The sequence below is a fragment of the Kickxella alabastrina genome, assembly GCF_025024165.1.
Source record: "Kickxella alabastrina strain RSA 675 chromosome Unknown BX661scaffold_7, whole genome shotgun sequence".
NCBI lineage: Eukaryota > Fungi > Kickxellomycota > Kickxellomycetes > Kickxellales > Kickxellaceae > Kickxella > Kickxella alabastrina.
Window position 1 is genome coordinate 566577 of NW_026251478.1, and position 23004 is coordinate 589580.

General features: G+C 50.5%; 9 protein-coding genes across 9 annotated transcripts; 6 read left to right on the plus strand and 3 right to left on the minus strand.

The window, feature by feature from the left end:
• Positions 1–57: 57 nt before the first annotated feature.
• BX661DRAFT_197534 (uncharacterized protein) lies at positions 58–1185 on the plus strand (the record flags this gene model as incomplete). The annotated part of the gene is made up of 4 exons (XM_051538137.1): positions 58–336; positions 360–824; positions 857–973; positions 1009–1185. The coding sequence occupies 4 exons, from the start codon at positions 58–60 to the stop codon at positions 1183–1185; spliced, it is 1038 nt and encodes a 345-aa protein (XP_051392831.1).
• A 1421-nt stretch (positions 1186–2606) lies between these two features.
• BX661DRAFT_180437 (uncharacterized protein) lies at positions 2607–2883 on the plus strand. Its single transcript, XM_051535473.1, has one exon. It carries the CDS (start codon positions 2632–2634, stop codon positions 2851–2853), a length of 222 nt encoding a protein of 73 aa, XP_051392832.1. The 5' UTR covers positions 2607–2631; the 3' UTR covers positions 2854–2883.
• Positions 2884–5713: 2830 nt separating this feature from the next.
• On the minus strand, positions 5714–8507 carry BX661DRAFT_91682 (uncharacterized protein). Its single transcript, XM_051539589.1, has 3 exons — positions 7867–8507; positions 7609–7718; positions 5714–7458 (listed from the first exon to the last, which is right to left on the minus strand). Exons 1-3 carry the CDS (start codon positions 8298–8300, stop codon positions 5843–5845), a joined length of 2160 nt encoding a protein of 719 aa, XP_051392833.1. The 5' UTR covers positions 8301–8507; the 3' UTR covers positions 5714–5842.
• A 656-nt stretch (positions 8508–9163) lies between these two features.
• Positions 9164–9695, plus strand: BX661DRAFT_91700 (uncharacterized protein). The gene has a single exon (XM_051539590.1). The coding sequence runs from the start codon at positions 9263–9265 to the stop codon at positions 9635–9637; it is 375 nt and encodes a 124-aa protein (XP_051392834.1). The 5' UTR covers positions 9164–9262; the 3' UTR covers positions 9638–9695.
• BX661DRAFT_180442 (integral membrane protein DUF106-domain-containing protein) lies at positions 9646–10995 on the plus strand (the record flags this gene model as incomplete). Its single annotated transcript, XM_051535474.1, is given in 6 exon segments — positions 9646–9859; positions 10001–10020; positions 10191–10208; positions 10223–10565; positions 10628–10939; positions 10954–10995. 5 exon segments carry the CDS (start codon positions 10001–10003, stop codon positions 10993–10995), a joined length of 735 nt encoding a protein of 244 aa, XP_051392835.1. The 5' UTR covers positions 9646–9859.
• A 132-nt stretch (positions 10996–11127) lies between these two features.
• On the plus strand, positions 11128–11916 carry BX661DRAFT_170181 (thioredoxin-like protein; the record flags this gene model as incomplete). Its single annotated transcript, XM_051533592.1, has 3 exons — positions 11128–11130; positions 11231–11495; positions 11597–11916. 3 exons carry the CDS (start codon positions 11128–11130, stop codon positions 11914–11916), a joined length of 588 nt encoding a protein of 195 aa, XP_051392836.1.
• A 143-nt stretch (positions 11917–12059) lies between these two features.
• Positions 12060–12660, minus strand: BX661DRAFT_197538 (uncharacterized protein; the record flags this gene model as incomplete). Its single annotated transcript, XM_051538138.1, has 4 exons — positions 12060–12146; positions 12179–12314; positions 12379–12501; positions 12548–12660. 4 exons carry the CDS (start codon positions 12658–12660, stop codon positions 12060–12062), a joined length of 459 nt encoding a protein of 152 aa, XP_051392837.1.
• Positions 12661–12783: 123 nt separating this feature from the next.
• BX661DRAFT_204595 (uncharacterized protein) lies at positions 12784–16309 on the minus strand. The gene is made up of 2 exons (XM_051538564.1): positions 16052–16309; positions 12784–15947 (listed from the first exon to the last, which is right to left on the minus strand). Exons 1-2 carry the CDS (start codon positions 16263–16265, stop codon positions 12907–12909), a joined length of 3255 nt encoding a protein of 1084 aa, XP_051392838.1. The 5' UTR covers positions 16266–16309; the 3' UTR covers positions 12784–12906.
• Positions 16310–17180: 871 nt separating this feature from the next.
• BX661DRAFT_180446 (ubiquitin-conjugating enzyme/RWD-like protein) lies at positions 17181–18531 on the plus strand. Its single transcript, XM_051535475.1, has 3 exons — positions 17181–17364; positions 17518–17597; positions 17978–18531. Exons 1-3 carry the CDS (start codon positions 17321–17323, stop codon positions 18439–18441), a joined length of 588 nt encoding a protein of 195 aa, XP_051392839.1. The 5' UTR covers positions 17181–17320; the 3' UTR covers positions 18442–18531.
• Positions 18532–23004: the final 4473 nt, after the last annotated feature.

Genomic DNA, 23004 nt, shown 5'->3' on the forward strand with positions numbered 1-23004 from the left:
CACTCTTCCCAATTTGAAACCTTTTTTACACTTTCCTTTCTATACACACGCATTTCAATGTCTTTGGTTCGCATGCAGCAGCAGCGCAGCAGACTGCGCGCAGAGCCCATTGCCGAGGTGTGCGGGTTTGTCGCCAGCAACAAGCCGGTGCAGATAGTGCCGGCCGCCAGCAGACTCCCCCAATCGCTCTCCAAAGCACCGGCCTACACATCGCTCCGACGCAGCACCCTTCTGTGCAGCCGCGACACACCCAAAGCCACGGCCGCAGCCGCAGCCAAAACGCAGCACGAGCGCGCGCTCTCCCTCCTCCGCACAGTCCTGGCCACGGCCAAGCTTGTCCCCTTGAGCGAGGCCTCCAGCCAGAGCCCGCAGCCAGCGAGAAGCAGGCCTGGGGCCTGGACGTCCTTGAGGAGCAGCGGCTGGCGCTGGTGCGCATGCTGCGCGACACACAGAGCGCACAGGCAGAGAAGGTCGTGGCGGCCCACGCGCTGATGAGCAGCCGCGCGGCCTGCGGCCTGGTGGACGCCACCAGTGCGCGCGCATACGGCCGCGCTCTGCGCCAGTCCTCCGCGTACGGCATAGCCATGCCGGCGGCAGCGCACGCCGTGTCCAGCAATGACTCGCTGGCGTCATCGCTGTCGTCTACGTCGTCCGAGGCCACGCTGAACGATGGCGACAGCGACGGCGGCGGCGACGACGCAATGGACGGGCCGTCGAGGCCGGGCCTGATTGAGTCGTGGGCGGCCAACAGCTTCTGGCGCGGCATGTCTGCGCGGCCCTGGTCTGCATCGCGCCCCGGCTCTGTGTGCTCCGACCGCACACTTGTCTCCATTCAAATCTCGCTGCCTGTGCCGAGCCTGTCGCCGACGCCACCGGCATGTGCTGGTCGCTCGACGCTGGCGACGACGCAGCCAGCGCCTGGGGTCAGTTCTACGCCAGCCTCGGCGGCGTACGCATTCCCACGCGGTTCCGCGTGCCCCCCATTCGCTGGCCATGCTGGCCACCGAGCAGCTGATGATGCGCAATGACAAGCTCAGGTGCCCGCTGAAGAACCGCCTGGTGGAGCCCAATCCCCGCAGGCTGGCCTTCGAGGACCACATCCGAGCCACTGGCTCCGTGCCCACGCTTGACTTGTCTGCCAGCACCAAGCCGCCATCTACGCTGCGCCGCCAGCTGTGGCGGTGAACCCACTACCGTCCAAAAAAGTATGTCTGGGCCGCATCAGTTTTATCGCCATCGCCATCGCCATCGTCGTCATCTTCACTTCGGTTGCATCGTCACTATCGGCTTCATTGTCAGATGGGACCGTCTATTTCTCTCTCTTGTAACAGCTATCAGATCACATCAAAATTTTTGCATTCATCCACTTTTTAAAACTCCCTTGTACTTTTCCCACCCATTTTGTCAATAAACCCACGCCTCTCATTGCTCTTCTTGCTCTTGCTCTTATGCGTCCACACGGATGCCGTTGTTTGCAATCGTGTGACCCACTTTTCATTTTTAAATACCTTTATTCCGATCGGTCGTGCAATGCGATCACCATGCGCACGTGGTTCGGAACCTTACTGTGTTAGCTCGTCCCTCCCCCTCTCGTCTTATTTTTCTTCCACACCATGTCTTTTTTCTTCCCGCTCGTATTCCCCAAAAACAATACACAATCAATTGAATAGTGCAGTCCATGCACCGTCCACTAAGGACCGCAGTCAGCTACCTTATAAATTTGCTTTCTTTATAGCCCCACTGAATTCGACTCTGTAGAGGGTGAATTTAGCTTTTTATTTAAATTGCTTTGCAATTAATTCAACCAAAAAATAAAAATAAAAATAAAAATCCTGCTTGCTTAATTCTTCTCGTATACATGTAAAAAACACAAAAAAACTGCTTTTAGCATACACATTTTAATACTTTTTAACCCAAACATGACTGTTGTTGTGCCTAATCAACCTGAAGGTTGTGCTTTTTTTCCTATGTATACCCAGGTAGTATAGCACACGCTAAAGTCAGTTGGACTATCAGTCCCAGTGATTACGTTAACACAGTCATTTATGGTGCTTCAAATTTTTTAGGTGGTGTGATTTTAACTCGACGATTATGCAGTATATACTCGCTTTAAATTGGATGGTAAACAATGTTTTATGTATTTAAAATGATAAACCCTTTTTATATCAAGCTGGAATGGTAATAACACCTTACTACACTAATGACCTAATGTTTAGCATCATCTATTACAGGGATTTAGAAAAAAAGCAATGAAAATGGCATATCTTTAACCTAGTTTGTTTATATATTTTATTATTTAAAGTCATCTTGTTTCAATAAATAAATTTAGAAAAATATAAAAACTACTATTTAACACCAACAATACAATAGTCACAGTGATATTTCACAACGCTTGCCCATAGCAGGTTTACTGGCTGCATTTCCAACGGGTCTTACAATATGATTTTATCCCCTCTTATTTGTTGCTAAGGGCTTTGCGTTTTATTGCTAATGTGGCGTTCGCCTTATTTGATGTAAATTTTGCATAAATTGTTGTTATACTATGTTTGCTCTTTTTCAGTTATTTTCTTTTTGTCAATGTTGATTGTTTTGGCACGTGTAGATGTTGTGAATTTTGCGTAACCTGTTGTTATGCTGCGTGTGACCCTTGAACTACTTGCTGCTGTGTTTTTTGTATCAATTGCTACTGTGGTTTTTAGTGCTGAGGTTTTTAGTGCTGTGGGTTTTGGTACTGTGGGTTTTATCCTCTGTGGTGGCGAGGTTTTTGTGTTTACTGGGCCTGAACGCAGTGTTTTAGGTTGTTCGTATGTTGTATTATTATTTGTGATTACAGATGGTTCATTCTTGAGTTGATTTGAATTGTTTTTACTTTTTACTTTTTTTCACATTTTTTTGGGCCAGTTGGATTTTTTGTTAAACTTATTTGACGGCTGTAAATTGTTCTTGTGAAATATACCAAAGCCAAATTAAACAAAAACTTGGTTTTTTCTCTGATTTCTAATTCTTTTTCCGAATTGTCATTGAGCAGTCAACCACTTCAATTGTTGAACTACCATGTTATTGTAAATGCAAACATTACATTATTTTTTTTGTTTTCTTTAGATGGGAAGAAATAATAGTTTCAATAGTTTCGTCAAGATCAAACGGAGATTCGGTTTCTTTATCCGGATTGTACGGGTGTGCGATATAATACGGTTTGTCGTTGTAACCATGTTTGTACGTTAAATAAGATTTATAGCTTATTGATGATAAAAATATATAATGCGTATTGTATAGTAGTATTTTTATGATGAATGAGAAGTGAGATTAAAAATGAGATTAAAAATTTGGAGGATGAAGAAATTTCTTCTCTTTTTATGTGATCAAAATGAAAAAGTGGTGTGCAATTTTCTCTTTTTTTCAGTTTTTCAACAAACCAGTTGAATTCAAATTTATATAAAGTTGCTTTGTGGAATTTAATAAAGGCAGCAGCTTTTTATTGATAGCGCCAAGCCAACCTTTTTAAGAACACTGGGTTAATGGTTTTTAGCACTTACACTATACTAGCGTACCCACTGTTGAATTGCGTCAACTTGCATGCTATTGGTTGAATTCCATTTGAATTCTGCTGTTTTAAATTTGACAAGGACAAATTCAACATACATGAATTCAAATGTTTAAGCATTTTTAATTTCTCCACAGTAGCGACTACCGTTTACATAGCTCCTTATATAAATAAACCAAATCGAGAGCTCAAGCAAATGAATTGTTTAGCATATGGTGCTTTGCAAAAATATGTCCATATGACCATATGCCCACATTACCGACCAAGTGGTTTAATCGAATCAAGCCACATCAGATTAATGTACACTAATATGTGCGAGGTAAAGACCAATTGCCGCTGTACTTTACCATCCACGTCTACTCTTTTATAGCTATTGCAACAATAGTTGTATTAGCAAAATTTGAATTGGAGACTGTCTATATTAGTTTTTCTGGCAGGGCATGCAGTGTCATTGACTGTTCTTGTGCTTCCCTTCAGCCATTAGATGTACCTTTTTATTAGGCTCCAATCTCTCAACAAATTTTTCTTTTTCTTTTCTAGCAGTTACATATATTAATCGGCCCACTGACATACTGGCTCACTGTTTCAACCTTTTTAAAGTTAAATTTTTTATACCATACTAATTAAATATTAAACTAAATAAATAAAAATACTATTGGCTGCGTAGTTACGCTGACCGCTACTTGTCTTTATTGCTTGTAGGTTCTCATTGTATAAGTGTTATCACTTTAACGAGGTTACTGTAGTATGCCTCCAATAACGATTTGTTTATCTCACGCCTATTTTTCAGATTTTGCGCAGCCAATTAATGTATCAATAGCTTTTATATTCTTTGAAAAGCATGTTAACTAGTTTGATTTGTGAGATGAGGATCTCTATTTTTTCCGCTTAATGGTAATTTATGATGAACCGATTTTTTTGTTGCTTATACAAATACCAAATGATACATTTTTTCATAGCAATATTGAATGTATAATTTTTAATTATATTATCCAATCTTTTGTATTCCTCTAAAGGCTCAAGTATAATATAATTGTTTTCTTCTTTTCATGTATAGATTGTATACATTTGTAGTTCAGATTTACCTGCAAAAGTTGATTTATTGTAGCAGTCAAGGAAAATAGCAATGGTATCCGTTGATCTAACAGCTATTTTAACTTCAGCCCACTTCTCTCACTTTAACAAAAATATTTTTTTTAAAATCACCAGCTATTTCAATTCGTATATCCGTGTTTTTTTTTACATATTATCATGATACATCCTGTTTTTAGTATTTACACCTATCCAACTGTTGACAAGATGTATTTGGAGGAGCGGGAAAAGGATTCTCTTTTTATGTGTGTTAACCCAAACCAAGTATTGGCTTTCGATAATTTGTTCTATTTTAATGCTATTTTGTAAATTATCGTTGAATTCACATTCGATTTTTACAAGAGCAAATTCAACGGGGGTTGAATTGAAATTCATTTGAAATCAAAAATGGCAGGCCTGTAAAGTGAAAGAAAAATGTATCGCTTTTTGATAAAGTTGAAAATAAAGCTTTGCATGGTCAGACTTTCAATTGAAAAAAAGAAAAAGGGGGAAGAATAATAAAAAAACAGAATCCATGCATAAAAAAGGGGGAGCACCAACAAAAAAAAATTATTGTTGGTGCTGGAACATTTGACTGGGTGACTGGGGAGCACCAGCAGAAATGTTAGCGTCCGGCGGTCCCGACATTTGGGTGGACATTCCGGCGTATGGCATGGCAGCCGAGTACATGTGTGGGTGCGGGTGTGGGTGCGGGGGCGGGGGCGGTGCGCCGGGCATCTGGCCGTACATTAGGCCGGGCGGCATGTCGGGTGGCATCATCATCATCTTCATCATCATCTGTTGGTGTTCGCTGCTGGGCATCTGCCCCATCTGCCCCATCGGCATGCTGCCTGGTGGCATCGCCCCGAACAGGCCTGGTGGTGGCGGCGGCGGCGCCATCATCCCATACATCATGTTCGGGTGGAACGCCATCGGATGGTGGGGTTGCAGCATGCCCATCGGTGGCATCTGCCGCCCATAGGTGGCATCTGCCCGCCCATCGGTGGCATCTGCCCGCCCATCGGTGGCATCTGCCCGCCCATTGACGACGGGTGGACCATGCCAGGCATCATCATGTGCGGTGGCAGCATGCCCATCATGCCTTGCGGCGGCGGCATGGCATGGTGCATCTGCTGCATTGGCTCAGGCGCAGGCATCGCAATACCGCCGACCGCCATCTGGTGCATGGCCATAGGCTGCACCTCTGGGTTCTGCGCAGCCTCGGAGTTAGCCTCGCTGGGCGCACCGACAGACGGCTGCACTGACAGTGACGACACCGACCGGTTGTCCGCCTGCTGCGCCTTGATGCCCAGCGCCGGGAATTCGCGCTCCAGCGACCCTGCCGCGTCGTGCACGCCCAGCAACGACTCGTTGGCCGCCAGTGCGGCGCCGTTGGCTGGGTCGCTCGCGGGCGAAGCGCCACCACGCGACAGCTCCACGAGCCACGACGGCAGACTGCGCGCTGGGGTTGCTGCGCGCGACGCCGGCATGCTTTCGGGGCGCTTGTAGCCAGCCGAATGACCGCCGCCCTGGACGCTCTTGCGGAACACCGATGTGGCACGATGCCGCGCAGCGCCTCGTTGATCGGTGCTGGGCTGGATGTCCGCACGCGCTGGCCGGCCACCGATGTCGCTGCCGCCACTGGCGGCGATAGACTCTGGGTTGCGCCGCAGAGGACATTGGTGCCAAGCCAAGGGGTGCTGGCGCCGCCGAGATCGCTGCCGATTGCTGGGCGACCGCTTCAATATGCTGGCCCATCACCGAGGTGTCGTTGGCCGCCGCCTGCATGAGCATGGCCATCCGCATGGACTCTACTGCGTGCATGCTGTTTAGCGCCTGGGCGTTGTGCATCGCCAGCGCTGCGTTCTGCGATTCGTGTGCCGCCCAGCCGTTCGCCGACGCTGCTGCGGCCGGCCCTGGCACCGGAACGTTGGCGTTGGCGTTGCCTCCGAGACTGACTTTATTGCCAAATACCTTGAACAGTTTGGACAGCTGGTCTCCACTCTGCTGCTGCGGCTGCTGGAGGCTGTCATTGGGGTACGCCAGACCATTGGCATATGCCGATGCCGCCATCACGTCATGCAGCAAGCCGCCAGGCACTGGCAGCGTAGACCCAGACAAATCAGCAGCAGCGTGGTCAGCCTGCTGCTCATTTGCCGAAAACAGACGCAGGAAGCGAGACCCGCGCACCGCACCCTTATCGCCGCCTGCACTGGACTGATCAATCTGATCAGCAGCCAGCCCACTGCTCATATCGATGGCGTTCGGGTTGTTGCCGCCGAGCTGCAAAGCGGATCCATTGGTGCCACCGCCCTCCTTCATGCGCCGCTTCCACTCCTCCATATCATGCATCTGTCTCGCGCTCTTGTTCTCGTCGTAAACAAGATCATCGTCCATCCACTCTGGCTTGCCGCCCTCGGCGATTTCGCCTAGGTGGCCGTGGTTGTTTGACAGCGTTGCTGCTGCGGGTGCTGCTGCTGCTGCTGCTGCCATTGAGATGCTCCCTCCAGGAGTCCGTGTCGGCCCCGATGCTCTCCAAGAGACAACGCCGCTTCGGCTGTTGTCATGGCCGTTGTGTTGTCGATTTGTCGACTGGCCTCCTCCCGCTGCATTGTTGCCAGACCGCCCCGCACTGCCGCGAGTGCCGATGGATGACGTGCTAGAACCCTTGGACGCGTAACCGCCGCCGGCGTTGCGGCCCTCTGGGACAACGCCACCATCAAACATGGCCACCACCTGGTTGCTGTTGACACCGTTATTGCGCGGAACTCCGAAAACTCGTTGCGACGCGTTCTGCCCGCGATGCGCCAAGTTTGCTGACCGCTGCGGCGCCAGAACAATGTCTATTAGGCAAAGTGATGAAAAAGAGAACAAGTCACAAAACCAATACTTTTTTAGTATGACGTTCACAATATAAATGATATTCGTAGGGTACCAATTTTTAAGCTGTATTTTACTAAGCCTATGGTTTCATTTCTGTTTTGTCTCTGTACCTTTCTGAGTCCGAGGAATATGTTCAAGGCCGATGTACGGGTTTCCCAGTGACAGTTTGGCATCAATGGTGGCCTGTGTTATTTCAGGCAGCTTCACCTGCGACCCGGGCCTACACCAATTCAACAACAGAAAAACGATAAATAAAATGAGCATTCAGAGTACATGTCCACCGTGAAAACGCAAGCGAACAAGAGTTCAGTTGCACCAAAAAAATCAAGCAAAGTGTACACGCAAAACAAAAAAGGGCATTAGCGTACCTTAACGGCGTATACGGAGAAAAGTCCAACGGCAGCCGAATAAGACTACTCTCGCGCAGCGCTAGCAATTCCTCAGCTGTGTATCTAATGATAGGCGACTGTGCAACAGCGGCGGAGGATCCAGCCAGAAAAAGCATACGGCTAATGTCTCTCGACGCCGCCTCTACCGAAGAGCGCTGTGTTTCAAGTGAATTCCCTTCTGTGGTCCCAGATGATGCCAGACCAATTTCATTCCCAGTGGTAGGGGTTGAGACAGTAAATGCTTTGGATTTAGGTACTCGGTGTTCTCCTCTGGGAGCGTTGCCTTGGCTTGCTGTTGCTCCGTTGCTTTGCATGCTGCGCCGAGGAGAATTTGACTGGCGAGCAGATTGCCGCTGCTCTTGGCCTCGTCTTCGCGAACGGGGCTCCGTGGGCTGCATGTCCCCAAGACTCATGAGAAAGAAATAAAAAGTGCTTGCTTTTTTGTTGTTGGTGGCTGTTTAATTGCTTTAAAGTACGATAATACGAAGAAGGTTTATCGGTGGGGTGAAATCGAGTTTCCTTTTTTCTTGAATAAATGTCGATTTTGTATGTGATAATAATTGAAAGCTTTCAAAACCAAAAGCCAAAAAAGCAATAAAAATTGCATACGTGATATTTTGTACACTTAACGGTTGTGATGAGTGTGTTTTTTCTCCCTAATTTCCCAACTTTACAAGCAGGGGAAAAAGTCTGAGGGAGGACGTAGCGTACTTTCAGTGGAAAAGTCAGGTTGCTTCTGCTTTTAAATAACAGATCTGATTAGATCAATGCTATATGGGATGTCTCGCTTTTCAATTTGAGAGGGTCCCCCTTTTTTGGTCGGATACGTTTTATTGGAATTTTTAAATTTCAATATATTTGTAAAAATAAAAATACTAAAAATCACTAAAAAAGTACTTGGCCGCCACTAAACTCGCCGCTCAGTCTGCTGTCAAAGCAAGAGCACCCTAAAAAAGCAAGCAGACCCGAAAGACTGTTGACACCGGGACGGCTGTTAATGTCGAAAAAATTGTCAAAAACGAAAGCGGAAGAAGTGGGCAGTCGGTTCCCTTACACCTATGACTTGATGCATAAAGAAATCCTCAGCTGGCTCAATTATGCTCTTTTCATTGACCCCGGCAGGCGCAAGATGCTGCTGCGACATGGTCTCAAAGTGTTCCTAATCGATGAGTTCTGAAAGTCCAAGTTCTGCCCCGGCATGCCATTCTGAGATGGAGAAACATCACTGAGTGCCCGATCCACACAAATTAGGCAAGGCCAATTACAAGCCCAATAAATACTAAGCGCACAGATGGCGGCACTGCAACTGATGTGTCGCACAGCCTGTTGGTTACCTGTCAGCCAATATCATTGGAACTTACAGCACCAAGTATAGATGGTCAAAGGGCAAGATTCAGCGCAAGATCTGGCAGTAAGAGAAAAACGACGCGTTGGAAAAACAGCAGTGGCAACAGCAACTTGCAGTATCAGATGTGGGCCAATCGAGCTCGTCGACAAAATCATCGAGAATGAGCTTTTGCCACAGCCTGCTGCAGTGCACCAACAAGACATGCCTGCATACCTGGAATGCCAGTCGATGCTATGTCAATTGACCACAATAGCAACGAGAAAAATCCAAGTGGTGTCACGGTCAAGCAGTGCATCGGCGAATTGGAGAATGGTGACGCGTACTACGCCGCAGCAACGCTTTCCAAGCCCAGCCAAATCCTATTCAACAAAAAATGGAGAGTGCAGAATCAAAAACTTATAAAGACCCCAGCGACAGCCATTTCTGCGACATAGCCTGAACACAATTATCCATTCAAGCTCAAGCTCTCTGCTGATCCTAATCTCCAGGCGGCCGATTAAAATAGTTTAACTTTCAACTAAAAGCCACCGCTCCCATTTACTTGTGCACGGGGTTTCCTAATTGTTTCCATCACAACCGTGCTGCTTCTGCAATGCGAGTCGACACGTCTTTTTTATATTCCAAATTTTCCATTCCTTTTTGTTTTTGTAATTATTAATTCAAGACTTTTTTCATTGCCGTTCACATTCGCCCTGATAAACACGTGTCATTTGTGTCCGCAACGCAGACTTTAACTTTACACACATTAACTCGCTGAACGCCAAGATGAGCGGTCTGGCAGAAAGGTATGATTCTGGACACACACCCATTTAACACAATTTGCAAACAGGATTGTCAAAAAAGGCTGAAAGTGGGGTCGTGAATGCATAACACCGTTTCCAAAACCGACTTGGCACAAAAAACTGACTTATTATCTTGGGAACACAAACTATCTTCACACACCACTTGTTGATAGTAGTACCGATCAGGCTATGTTCCTGGATCCAGCATCCGCGACTGGGTGCTGTTCCCAATCACTCTGATCATGGTCCTTGTTGGCGTATTCAGACACCAGCTCACAATCCTGATGACGGGCGAGCCACCCAAGCCCGACGTGAAGGACATTCGACAGGGCAAGGCGCTTATGCGCGGACAAATCCTCGCCCAAAACAAATCGTACATCCCAGCAGCAGCCTTCATCGAGCGGAAAAGGTACCTGTGCGAGGCCTACGAGCAGGGCACATATCTGAAGAACAAGGCAGCCAAGGAGCAGAGCGCCGCCAACCTGATGGCCGACCCGAAGAACATGGAGATGATGATGGACGGCATGAAGAAGCAGATGATGGGCATTGTGCCACAGACCCTGATCATGGGCTGGATCCAGTTTTCTTCTCGGGCTTTATTCTGATCAAGCTACCCTTCCCCCTTGGCGTGCGCTTCAAGCAGATGCTGCAGTCTGGTATTATGACGCCGAACATGGATGTCAGATGGGTCTCGTCCTTGTCGTGGTACTTTATTAATCTGTTTGGCCTGCGCGGCGTCTTTTCGCTTATCCTTGGTGGGGAGAACTCGGCCGACGGAACCCGCGATATGGCGGCCATGAGCACGATGGGCGCAATGGGTCAGCAGGCGGGTCAGCCCCAAGACTTTAACAAGCAGTTCCTGAGCATGAAGGACAGCCTATCGATCATCTACCATGAGTGGGATCTGGAGAACATGAGCAGCGTGTGCTGGTCAAGTACGGCAAGCAGGCCAAGCTTCTCAAGTCATCACGCAAGTAGATTTTTCTTTATTATAAATATTTTTGTTTACGCTATTTATTCGAGTTACATTATACCAATTGCAAATCTAGCCCCAGTTTGTACTCACGTGGTGTCCCCCCACAAACAAAGACGGAAAAGTGGCAAGCTGCCATGGTACATCCAGAATCTGCCTAGGCTGCTGCTGCAGTTGCGTGCAACTCTCTTTCTTTATTTCTACCCCCTTCATTTCAACTAACAACATAGTTTTAAATAGCCGGCAATGGATCCCAACGAGGACACCGAGTGGAACGATATTCTGCGCAAGCACGGCATTCTGCCCCAGCAGGTCAAGATCACGCAAAACGACATCTACGACTCTGCTGTAGAGAAGGCACAGGAAGAGGAGAGCAGGCGCCTGGAAAATCTCGACCTTGACGAGCTCGATGAGCTGGAGGACGAAGAAGACGACCGCATTCTGGAGTTCTACCGGCAACAGCGGTTGGCCGAAATGCAAGCGCATCTGGACAAGGAGAAATTCGGTGAGCTCATGCATATCTCCGAGCCCGACTATAAGCGCGAGGTCACGGGGCCAGCAAGGACACATGGATTGTTGTGCATTTGTTCCGCGACAGCATCCCAGAGTGCAAGCTGATGAATCGCATTTTGTCTGAGCTCGCTCAGCAGTACCGCGCGACAAAGTTTGTCAAGATCGTCTCTGTCGAGTGTATCCATAATTATCCGGATGCTAATTTGCCGACGCTGCTGGTCTACGGCAAGGGCGATATGCAAGGGCAGCTCGTGCGCTTGGACCGCTTTGGTGGCATGCGGACGAAGCGCAAGACATTGAGAAGTATCTGCTGGACATGGGTGCGATTGACTCGAGCCTCCGCCGCCCTCTGCCCAACGAGAACGCCTCCGACGAAGAGAGCGACGACGATTCTGCAAGCCAGTGTACTTTGACTGAGCAAGAGCTTGCGCAAATAGACAAATGCATGCTTCGCATCGGAAAAAAATAAAAAATCATATGCAACCAAGCTGTTTATTCTTGCGAAGCGCGCTTAATATAAAATTACGTAGAAAAAACGAAACCGTATGTTTGCCCTTTAAATTTCAAAGTTCAGCATCATCGGCCCGGCAACCTCGCGGGCCTTGTCCTCGTCCACCAGCAGTGAAACAAGGCGAAGCGCAAACTCGAACGTTGTTCCCGGCCACGACTGGTGACCAGATTACTGTCCACAACAACTCGGTCCTCCTTGTATACAAAGTCGTTCTTCAACTGGTCCTTGACACTGGGGTGCGATGTCAAGCAAATTGGGTGCGGCACTTTGCTCTGGATCCCCGCGCTTTTAATGGCCAGGCTCCAGCACATATCGCCGCAACAATCTTGTTTTGCGCGTAAAATTCGGCCAATACAGAATTCACCTGCGCGTTCTGGGAAGCGTGGCCGCGCCCTCAGCTCCGCCCGGGATTATAACCGCGTCGTAGGTGCTGATCTTTACCGAGTCATCGCCCAGGTAGGCGTCAGGTACAATTCGTACGTTGCGGCTGCATGTGATGGTGCTGCTGGTTGTTTCAACAGCCAAACGAGCACTTGGATACTTGCTCGGCGCAGAACATCATGGTGATGATTGCTTCCATCTCCTCCGTGCCGTTGGCGATAAACACAATAGCCTTCTTTATCTGGTTGGTGTTGCTGCTGACCATTTTGAAACAATAAATAGTGTTTAAGTTTGAGCGTGTATATGTGTGTGCGCGTGCGTGTTGAATGGATAATGCTGCGAGAAGAAGCGAATTATATGGTAGAACAGAAATAGAAAAGGAATAAGTTAAACTTGGAGAAAAGAGAATCGCACCACCAGTTGGCTGCCCGCAGCAATTTTTTAAAAAAAGCCAGCTGGGGTTAGGGTGGATGGATCAATTGGATTGATTAATGAAAGGTGTTTAGAACATTCAATCAGTGTCATATGGATCAGCTTCAGATGCCGCTGACGTCACCGACTGACCAGCTGAGGAGCTGGCGGGCCCAATTTTCGGGACCATGAACTTGATGGCCTGCGGATTAGAGTTTGTCAGCATGGCGGATCTATCAACGGGGAGGCCCAGCAGGTTGCGCATGCGGTTCAGATTGAGCTTGCGCTTCTTCTTGAGTGTATTCGCGCCTGCACCCTCCCCAGCAGCAAAGGCGGGTGCAGCGGACTGCGAAATCACCGTTGCTTCAACCGACTCGGCAAGCTGATCGACAGCGGCCACACCTAACGCCTTGGATCTGGGCGCCCGCTTCGCCACTACTGCACGCTTGCGTTTTGGCGATATCTTCTTTGCTTGCAAAGCAATATTCTCTACCTCCACTGTGTCCATTGCTGCACCCCCAGCGTTGCCACTGCTATTGGTGCTGCAACTGCCATTGCTCTTACTTGTGCCTGCCCGCCTCCTTGCCGGCTGGGTCCTCAGCTCGGCATCCAGCTCCTCGGCGGTCTTTCTGCCTCGCAGCGCCTTGCGCGGCTTGGCTGCCGGTACTGGTGGCAAGATCGATGATGTGTTGAATGTAATCTCCGAGTCGTCGCTGTCCGCATTTTCAATATTGGGTGCGTCTGGTGTTGGTAATTCCGAGCGAGCTGCCCGGCTGATGCGCGGCTTGGCATTTGCCACCTTTGAGACTCTGCGATTGCAGCCGGGCTCAATATCGACCAGTCCAAAGTTATCATCGTTGTCGTCAGATTCAGCATAGTTGGGCCGCGAGTTGCGTGTGCGAGTGCGAGTTGCAGTGTGCAGCCTGGACGCTCGCTGTGCGATAGGAGATACGGGGAGCGCAAATGTTGAAGGCGCAGGCTCATCGATCTCCATCTCCATATCAGTCTCGCTTGCTTTGGCACCAGCATCTGCACCATCGTCAGCCTGAATACCAACTTGAATTTCACCCTGCGTTTCCTCTTCCTCGACCGTTTCAGAGAATTGTACTGACTTCCTCCTAATCGCTGGCTTCTTGATCTTGGCCGGCGCCTTGCGCTGTGGCACTGGCTTTATTTGAGTATGCTTGTGAGAGTCCCCGTTGGCACTGTCTGTGCTGCCGCTATATGAAAATGCAGCCGTCCCAGTAACACCCTCACGCTCTTCTTCGAGTTTGACTTGCACGTCCGCCGCATACTCTACGGCTTCGCGGAAGCGATCCTTCAGTTTGAGGTACTTTTCATGGTTGCGATTCTTCTCCGCCTCCCATGACGACCACTGCGCTTCGCTTTCCTCGCGCAGCTCAGACTCCCTGCGCTCGGCGTTCTCGGCAGTTTGCTGTAGGCGAGTAATTTGACGTGTCAGCTGTTCGCGCTCCTTGCCCCACTGCGACTCCTTGTCGGCCAGTTCCATCTTGATATCGTCGTTGGCCATGAGCTCGTCAACTTTGTTGGTCAGCCGGGTGTTTTCAGACTCCAGGCGCTTGGCCAGGTTTTCAGAAGCACGCAGTGTCTTTGTCATGGACGCAGTCTCTGCAGCTGTCTGGCGCTGCGAGATCTCGAGCTGTGAGGATAGATCATGTATTATGGACTGGAGATCTGCAACTTCCCTGGACTGCGACACGGAAAGCGATTTGTTCTCTGTCTCCAATTGTGCTACCCTGGCGGCAAGCTCAGCTGCCCGCTGGGTCTCAGCGCTGATCTGGATCTCTAGGGCCTCGACATCCTGCGCGTGCCTGCGCTCAAGCGCCTCCAGCTGTCTGTCGCGGTCGGCAGCAACCGAGGTTATCTCAGCCTTAAGCTCTGAAATTCTCTGCGCTTTCTCCTCGGCCCACGTCTCCAAGTCACCAATCGTCTGGCGCTGGGCCAAGTTGTCCTCAGCCAGTGTGCCGAAGCGGTCCTTGAGCTTACGGTACGCATTCAGTAGCTCACTGTACACCGAGTCCAATCCGTTGTACGAGCTTTGCAGGCCCTCATACAGATCAATGAGCTTGGAGTTTGAGTCCTCAGCGGCAGTCATCTCGACTTCGGCGCGCCGCAGCTCATCTTTTAGAGCGAGTTTTTCCGTCACCAGCTTTGCGTTCTCCCAACGGACATCGGCCTCAATACATGCGGACTCTGACTTTAACGCCTGCATGGTCTCCTCCAGCGTCTTGCTCTTCGCCTGCCAATGCTCGACCTCCTTGGCCAATGCCTCGCGCTCGGCGCTAAAATCGCTCTGAATATCGTCGAGGTCCTTCTCTAGCTGCTCGTTCTTATCGAATGTCTGCGCGAGCTCGTCTTGTAACCTGTATTTTGCGTCCTGGTAGAATTTTGCCTTTTCGTAGAAAAACATGACGCGGCGGTCGACTGGGCGGACAATTTCGCGGCTACGCAGCTTGCGCAACGATTTTATCAGATCGACCGATGCGCCCATGTCCTCCGCGGCACCGTCGTCGGTGTTGAGGTAGAGGATAAAGGCAGTTTTGCACTCCCCATTGAGAAATTCGTTGACTAGGCTGACCAGCGCGTTGTTTGGAATAGTGGCACCACTGAGCACAGCGTCGTTGGCAAGCAGGTGAACCAGGGTTGACAGAGACTTTGCCGACTGATGGAGTTTGTTTGTGGACAGCATTGCTTTTGAGGGGTCTCCTGAAATACCTAACGGCATCCAGCTCACCAGATTAAGGTCGACGAGGCACAGGTGCCCGTTGGTCGGCACCCCCTTGAAGCTCTCAAAGTGAAGCGACAAGATGAATGGCAGCGTGGTTCCCTGCAAGATCGTGTGCTCGGTTTCTGCCCAGTCTTCCACTTCGCGGTGCAAGCCTGCGAGGCCATTCTCCAGCTTGTCCGCGCTGATGCTGCGCCCATCGTTGCGCCCGCCCTGCAGGTTGACCAGCTTGTTGTCTGTAATGCCGACAAACGCATATGTCATGCTGATGTCCGGGTCAATGTGCGCCATAGACTGATCAATGCTGCGGCAAAGATCGCTCATCAGCTTTTTGCGATCGTAGTCGGCCAACCTCGTGATGCCAGATCCCGAAATAAACAGCGCCGATGTTCCTCCTATAAGAAAAAATGAAATGTTTTAAAATGTCTGTCCAATTTAGTGTAGAATGCGCTGAGAGCACCACAGGACACATACAAATTAGACTTTTCGTTTTTCTTACCTTTGACTGCATGTTCAATATAGTTATTTAGGTTTCCAGCGGAAAACAAATTCGAAGTGTCTGTTGTGCAGCCGTCCACGTAAACCCGCTCGGACTCGCCGCCATTCGTGCGCGTAAAGTATTTAGACGTGTCGCCTGGCTGTGCTATGCTCTGGCTGCCGACAAGGCCAATAACAACTTCGGTGTTTTGAAGTTTAATTTGCGACAAATTCATTTACAATTGAAAAGTATATATAACACGAAATAAGTTAGGAAAATAAAAACAAAAAAATAGAGAAACAAAAAAGGCGTGAAAAAGTAAACAAGAAAATTTGGACATTATTTTTAGTGAGCTTCATGATTTCCAAAAAGTAAACAAATTGATTATTGGTTGATCGCTGTATGGATTAGATTATGTTAACAAGCTCTTCATCGATATTGTAGCTTAAGCTGAATGCAAAATATACAAAGTTCTACTCTAAAAAGTTTAAAGCGCGAGCTTGGTCTGTGAGTAGAGCCATATTGTGCCACTTCAGTGTAATGGCTGATGTTTAACGTGCTTACAAACTAAAAGCTATGTTTTTTTTCATATTTGTGACATCATTTACAGCTGCCGGGTGCTTGAACAAACAATGACCAATGTAAAGAAGGTTCTTCTATGTATACTAAATATATTTTTAAACAATGAAGAGCTAAAGAATATCATATTATAAAATCTCTGGCCGTGTGCAATATACAAAAATGAGAGATTGCACACGGCCAGCGAGAATTGTATTGAGAGCTTTTCAGATTTTTTTTGCAGTTTAATAAAAATATTTTTATTAGCAGAACCTTTTTACACCTACGGTCAAGAGAAAATTTGCAACCAAGGCTGATCTAACACCCAAGTACAACAAGACTGGGTTGTTTTGATCCAATTCCTGACATCAATCAAAGCAGCCACTACTGCCTGACAGCTCAATCCTCATTAAAATCTTAATTGGGAGTATTAATAACTACGAAATAGCCTTGTATATAAAACCACGTGCTATATAACAACACGTGAGCATATGGATTTTGACTGTGAGCGAGAAAAAAGATGATTAGGCAGGGTGCGGGACAAGTTTCGCATTGCCCCTCCTTTTTTTATGAGCGAGCGAGCTGTACGGGGTTTTTTTCTTTTTCCCTTGCTTCTTTTCTTTTTTCGTTTTTTTATTTATTCAAAAATCTATTCGCACATTTAAACAACATTTCTCATTTTCTCATTTTATTCTATTAGCACCTTGTCAACAACCGCTTGAATTTCACACAATGTCATCGCCGAGAAGAAGAATCGAGACCGATGTCATGAAGCTGTAAGTTTTTCCATAAAAATGGAAAATGCACAAGCGCATTTCGAGGACCAGCCAACGGGGAACAGCTCAAATGTAACTTATAATACAAACTAATTCACTAAACTGAGCCGCATTTATTTTTATTTTTTTGCTTGGTTTTCGCAATTGGTATAGTTTAATGAGCGACTACGACGTCAAGCTGGTCAACGATAACATGCAAGAGTTTTACGTTTGGTTCCATGGACCTGCAGATAGTAAGTGTTTTTTTGGGGTGTAGCTGTTGTAAACGTCATTTATTGGTAGCTTGTGCGTGCGTATGTATTTATTTATTTTTTGTTTGTTTGGCCTGGCCTCGTCCAGAGTACTCACTGTGCTTAATACGCAGCAAGAGCAAGAGCAAAATATTAAAATAGCATGGGAAAATATAGAAAAAGGTTACAGTTGCAAACAATAAAGTTGCCTTTTCGAATATTGTTTGTTACTGCCTGCACATTTTGGCAGTGTTTCCCTTCACCCATTTTTCTTATTTCTCCCCTTTGTTTTCCCTGTTCCCCTCTTCTAACGCGCTACTATCCTGTTCACTGCTAATCAAAATATTTCAAACAATTCCTTTTCATTTTTCGCATATCATTAGCACCGTTCTCTGGCGGGTTGTGGAAGATACATGTGGAATTGCCTGAGCAGTATCCATACAAATCACCATCGATCGGATTCACGAACAAAATCTTCCACCCAAACATCGACGAGTTAAGCGGATCAGTGTGCCTTGATGTGATCAACCAGACATGGAGCCCCATGTTTGACCTGCTAAATATATTCGAGACGTTCTTGCCGCAGCTCCTTCGGTACCCGAACCCCACAGATCCATTGAATGGCGAGGCAGCAGCATTGCTGATGAGGGACTCGACCGGATACGACGCAAAGGTCAAAGAGTATGTCATTCGGTTTGCGAGCAGCAAGAAAAAGTTGGAGAAGGGCGGGAAGAACGAGGACAACAGCGATGATGACGACGATATTAGTTGCGATGATGATGACGATATCAGCTCGTTGAGTTCGTTCGGGAGCAACCAGGACGACGATGCGGATATGTCGACTTGAAACGTGTATCGCCCCATGTCCTAGTAACACCAACCGCAATGTCTGTCTGTGCATCTCTGCTTCTTTTACCCTGTGTTTTTTAATATCATCGCTTTTTCAATTTGTTTTATTATTTTCATATCCATTCTTCATCTGTTGAGAAAAAACATACACTCATTAACACGATACGCATTAGGCGTGGAAGTCCTTGCCCTCGAATGTCTCCTTGATAATGCCCTTGCGGATGACAAAGTCGCCAAAGTGCTCGCCGTCGTTGCGCTCGACAGCATACTGCTTGATGATCGGGGTGAGGAGCTCGAGGATCTGGTCCTCGGTGACAGTCTCCCGATAGATCTTGTTCAAGCGCTCACCGGTGTGGCTACCGCCCAGGTAAAGGTTGTATGCGCCGGGCGCCTTTCCAACAAAGGCAATCTCGGCGTTGTACGGGCGGGCACAGCCATTGGGACAACCAGTCATGCGGACAACAATGGCGTCGTTGCGCAGACCGGCCTCGTCAATAACCTTGTCAAGGAGGTCGATGAGCTGCGGGAGGTAGCGCTCGGACTCGGCCATGGCAAGGGCGCAGGTGGGCAGTGCAGCGCAGGCCATCGAGTGGAGGCGCAGCGCCGAGTAGTCGAGGTTATCGAGGCGGTGCTTGGCGAGCAGCTCAGAAATGCGCGTGACATCCTCGTCCTTGACATCGGCGACGATGAGATGGCCGTTGCAGGTCAGGCGGAAGTTTCCAGTGTGCACGGTCGCGACCTCAGCGAGCGCAGTCTTGAGCGGGTTGCCTGGGAAATTGGCAACACGACCGTTCTGCACAAACATTGTAAAGTTGTTCAGACCAGGCGTGGTCTTGACCCAGCCGTAGCGGTCGCCATTGCGCTTGAAGCTGTACGGGCGGGGCTCCTCAAACTTGAATCCGAGGCGCTCCTCAACCTGCTCGCGCCACCAGGGAACTCCGTAGTCGTCAACGGTGTACTTCAGGCGCGCGTGCTTGCGGTTGGTGCGGTCTCCAAAGTCGCGCTGCACAAGCATGACCTTCTCGGACACAATGATGGCCTTGTCCTTGGGCACATAGCCAATGACCGAGCCAGGCGCGGGTAGGTCTTCTTGTTGTTGTGCGTCATGCCCATACCCCCGCCAATGGTCACGTTGTAGCCGAGGATATTCTCCTCCTTGTCGTCGAGGATGGCGATGTAGCCCAGGTCGTAGGCCACAACATCGACGTCGTTCTCTGGCGGGATGGCAATGGCAATCTTGTACTTCCGGGGCAGGTAGGCCTGGCCGTACAGCGGCTCAGAGTCCGAGGCAGCGCCAGTCTGCTGAGCATTTCCGGCAACAAAGGTGCCGTCGAGCCAGATTTCGTGGTACGCCGAGGTCGAGGGCAGCAGGTGCGCCGAGATATCGCGAGCCAGCTGGGCAATCTCCGGCTGCAGGTGGGCCTGCTGCGGGTTCGCCGAGGCCACGACATTGCGGTTGACATCTCCGCAGGCGGCAATAGTGTCCATCAGCGCACGGTTGATGCCACGCATGGTCTCGCGCAGGTTGCGCTTGAGGACGCCGTGCAGTTGGTAGGTCTGGCGGGTGGTGATCTTCATCGTGCCATTGCCGTACTCGTCGGCCAGGCGGTCCATGGCCAGCCACTGCTCTGGTGTGGAGACACCAGCGGGTAGGCGCACGCGGATCATGAACGAGTAAGCCTTCTCGTCGCCACGCGCCATACGCTCGGCGCGGATATCGCGATCATCCTGCATGTAGGTACCGTGGAACTTGAGCAGCTTGCCGTCCCACTCGTCGACAGCGCCCGTCGAGTCGTCGACGAGGGCCTCGGCAATGGTGCCGCGCAGGTAATTGCTGATGATCTTGTTCTCCTCGTCAGTGCGTCCTGGAGCCTCCTCGGGCTCGGCAGTGCCAGATACCACGGCAATGTTGAGCTCCTTCCACAGGCGCGCGTCAAAGTCGGCGTATCCAGTCTCCCAGCCATCAGCGTCCTGGTCATCGCCGAGTCCAACTTCAGTGATGCGACGGGCGCCAAGCTCAGCTAGCTTGCGGTCCAGATCGCGCGCGGGCTTGTTGTAGAACAGCGCGTCCTCGGCACGAGGCCAGTAGTGGCTGTCACCCAGGCCAAAGACGGCAAAGTGTGTCTCGTTGAGGTTAATGCTGGCCGACGCCAGCGCCTTGGAGAACTCGCGGCCATTGGTCGGTGTCTCACCCTGGCCGGCTGTCGACAAACTGAAGACACGGTCTTCTCGAAAGGCAACTCGTCAACCTCATAGTCATCCATGGCCAAGCACTGGACGCGCATGCCGCGCATGCGGCCCTGACGCGCAACGCGCTTGGCAACCTCCTCGGCGTTGCCTCCGTCGGAAGCAAACAGCACAAGCAGCGGCGGCCCGCTGAGTCCGCCCAGCAGCGCATCGACATCGCCACGCGCCCGGCGCGCCAGTTTGGCGCCAGCAGTGCCCTCGACCGACTCGTCAAGCGAGTTGCTCAGCGCGGGTGTTGCATGGCCAATGGCGGCCAGCGCGTTGTCGCGCTTCAAAAAGTCTGAGAGCTCGCGGCGCAGGCGCTCAGAGTCGAGCTGGAAGCGCGCCTCGGGAGTGGTGGCGTTGGGGTTCCAGCGGAAGAGCGGCCAGGCACCGCTATCGACGGCGCGCTTAGAATGCTGCAGCACCGAAATGGGCGAGTACGACGTGCTGAAGACGCCATCAGCGTTCGGTAGGTAGGCGACAATGACTGATGGTCCAGGGAAGGCATCGGCCTCGGCCAGCGCGTCCAGAACTTGGGTGTACGAAGAGTACACGGCTACCGAGGCAACGTACGCCGTGCCGTAGTTCATCGCGTACAGACCAATGTCCTTCTTGCGCTGCTGGTGCCGGTTGGCTGCGCCGAACGGATACGGCGCGGTGTCCAGAACCAGCATGTTGATGTTGAGTCCACTGGCAATGACATGGTGTACACCACTGTTTCCAACGTCGTACGCCCACTCGTCAGCGCCCACAAGCCAGTTAGACCGCAGGGCAAAGTACTCGCGCAACCGGTAGATCTCAGCAATCGCCGCTGCCGCATCCTTCTCAAGCTCAAGCAGCGCTGCAATTTGTGCGGCCGCGGCCTCCGAGGCAACGGTAGCGTTGTCGCGGCCACCCAGCCATGCAGTCAGCTCGGCCTGAAGCTTGGACGACAGGGGCACGGCAACATCGCGCAGTGCGGCCGTTACGGCCTGCGCAAGACGCGCGCGCTCCTGCTCGTACGCAGCCAGCTGGCCAAAGCCAAACTCGGGCGTGCTGGATGCGCGACCGCCGTCACCCCAGATCGACTGGCTCTCGGCGGCGTTAGCGACGTGCAGGCGCCCGTCAAACAGCTGACGCAGCATCTGCCCGTAGGGGATTTTCTCGACACGGGCGCGCTGCTCGTCCAGGTTTATAGATGCAACGCTCTCGGCAACAGCCTCTGCTTCGACGCCGACAATGCCGGCCACGTCCGCCGGGTCAAAGTGCGCCGGCAGCTCTAGCGTGCGCGCATGCGCCGTGATCAGTGCTACCTGTGCCTCTGTGAAGACCGCAGGCGACACGCCCGACACGGCATTGAGCAGTATTGGCCTTGTGCGGCCGCCCTGCGCCGTCTCCCACTCGTCGGAGTGCAGCGCAGCGGCCAGATCAAAGAGCAGCGGGCCCCAGGGCGTCGCCTGCCGGGCTACCTGCTCGAAAGCAACCACCAGCGCGGCCGATTGGGGTAGTGCCGCCAGAATGGCGTCAATGCTTGCCGGCCGCAACGCGGTAATTTGAACAACACCCACGCTGGTATCGTTGGATGGCAGAGCAACAAGTCCAGTGCCAAAAGTCACGTACACCAGGGTGGCCTCTGCACCGCCGACATACGACACAGCCTGTGCACCGACAATCTCCAGTGCGGCGGCAACCGTCGCATCCTCGGACTTGAGGTACGCTGCAAACTCCTCCTGACCGGTCGCATAGATCGCCGCCTCACCTTCGGTCGAATCGGCAGAGAAGCAGTGGATGATGGGCATTGCCAGCTTCTGTGCTGCCAGCGATGCAGCAACGGCAAAGTCAACGGCCTGCTGCCGCGATGTCGAGCGAACCACGCCGCATCCCGAGTCGCGCAGCTCCAGCACCTTGCCGATGTCGGCCGCCGACTCTACTGCTACGTGCAAAACAACCGCCTGCTTGTGCTTGACGCTGTTGCGCAGCACGGGCAGCAGCTTGACCAAGCCCGATGCAGCCACCAGGATGTTTGTTACCTTGCTTCCGGCGGCCGCTGCCACTGATGCGATCTCTGTCACGTGCGCCAGGGAGATAAGCTCGCCGGTGCTGCTACTGTCTGTGCTCAGAAGTTGCTGGGTGGCCTCGAATGTGCTGACATTGCCGACAATTGCTGTCGTGCTGCCCAGGGTGCTCGCTGCTGAGTATGCCACAGCGACTGAAGTCGATGCGACGCTCACGTTTGTTGACCGAAGAGATGAACCCATTCTACAGACGATATGGAATTGGGTGAGCAACTGAAATTAGATCTGGTTCTATTTCTCGAGATGTGGAAGAGCGGCGAAAGGGCCAGGTTGATTGA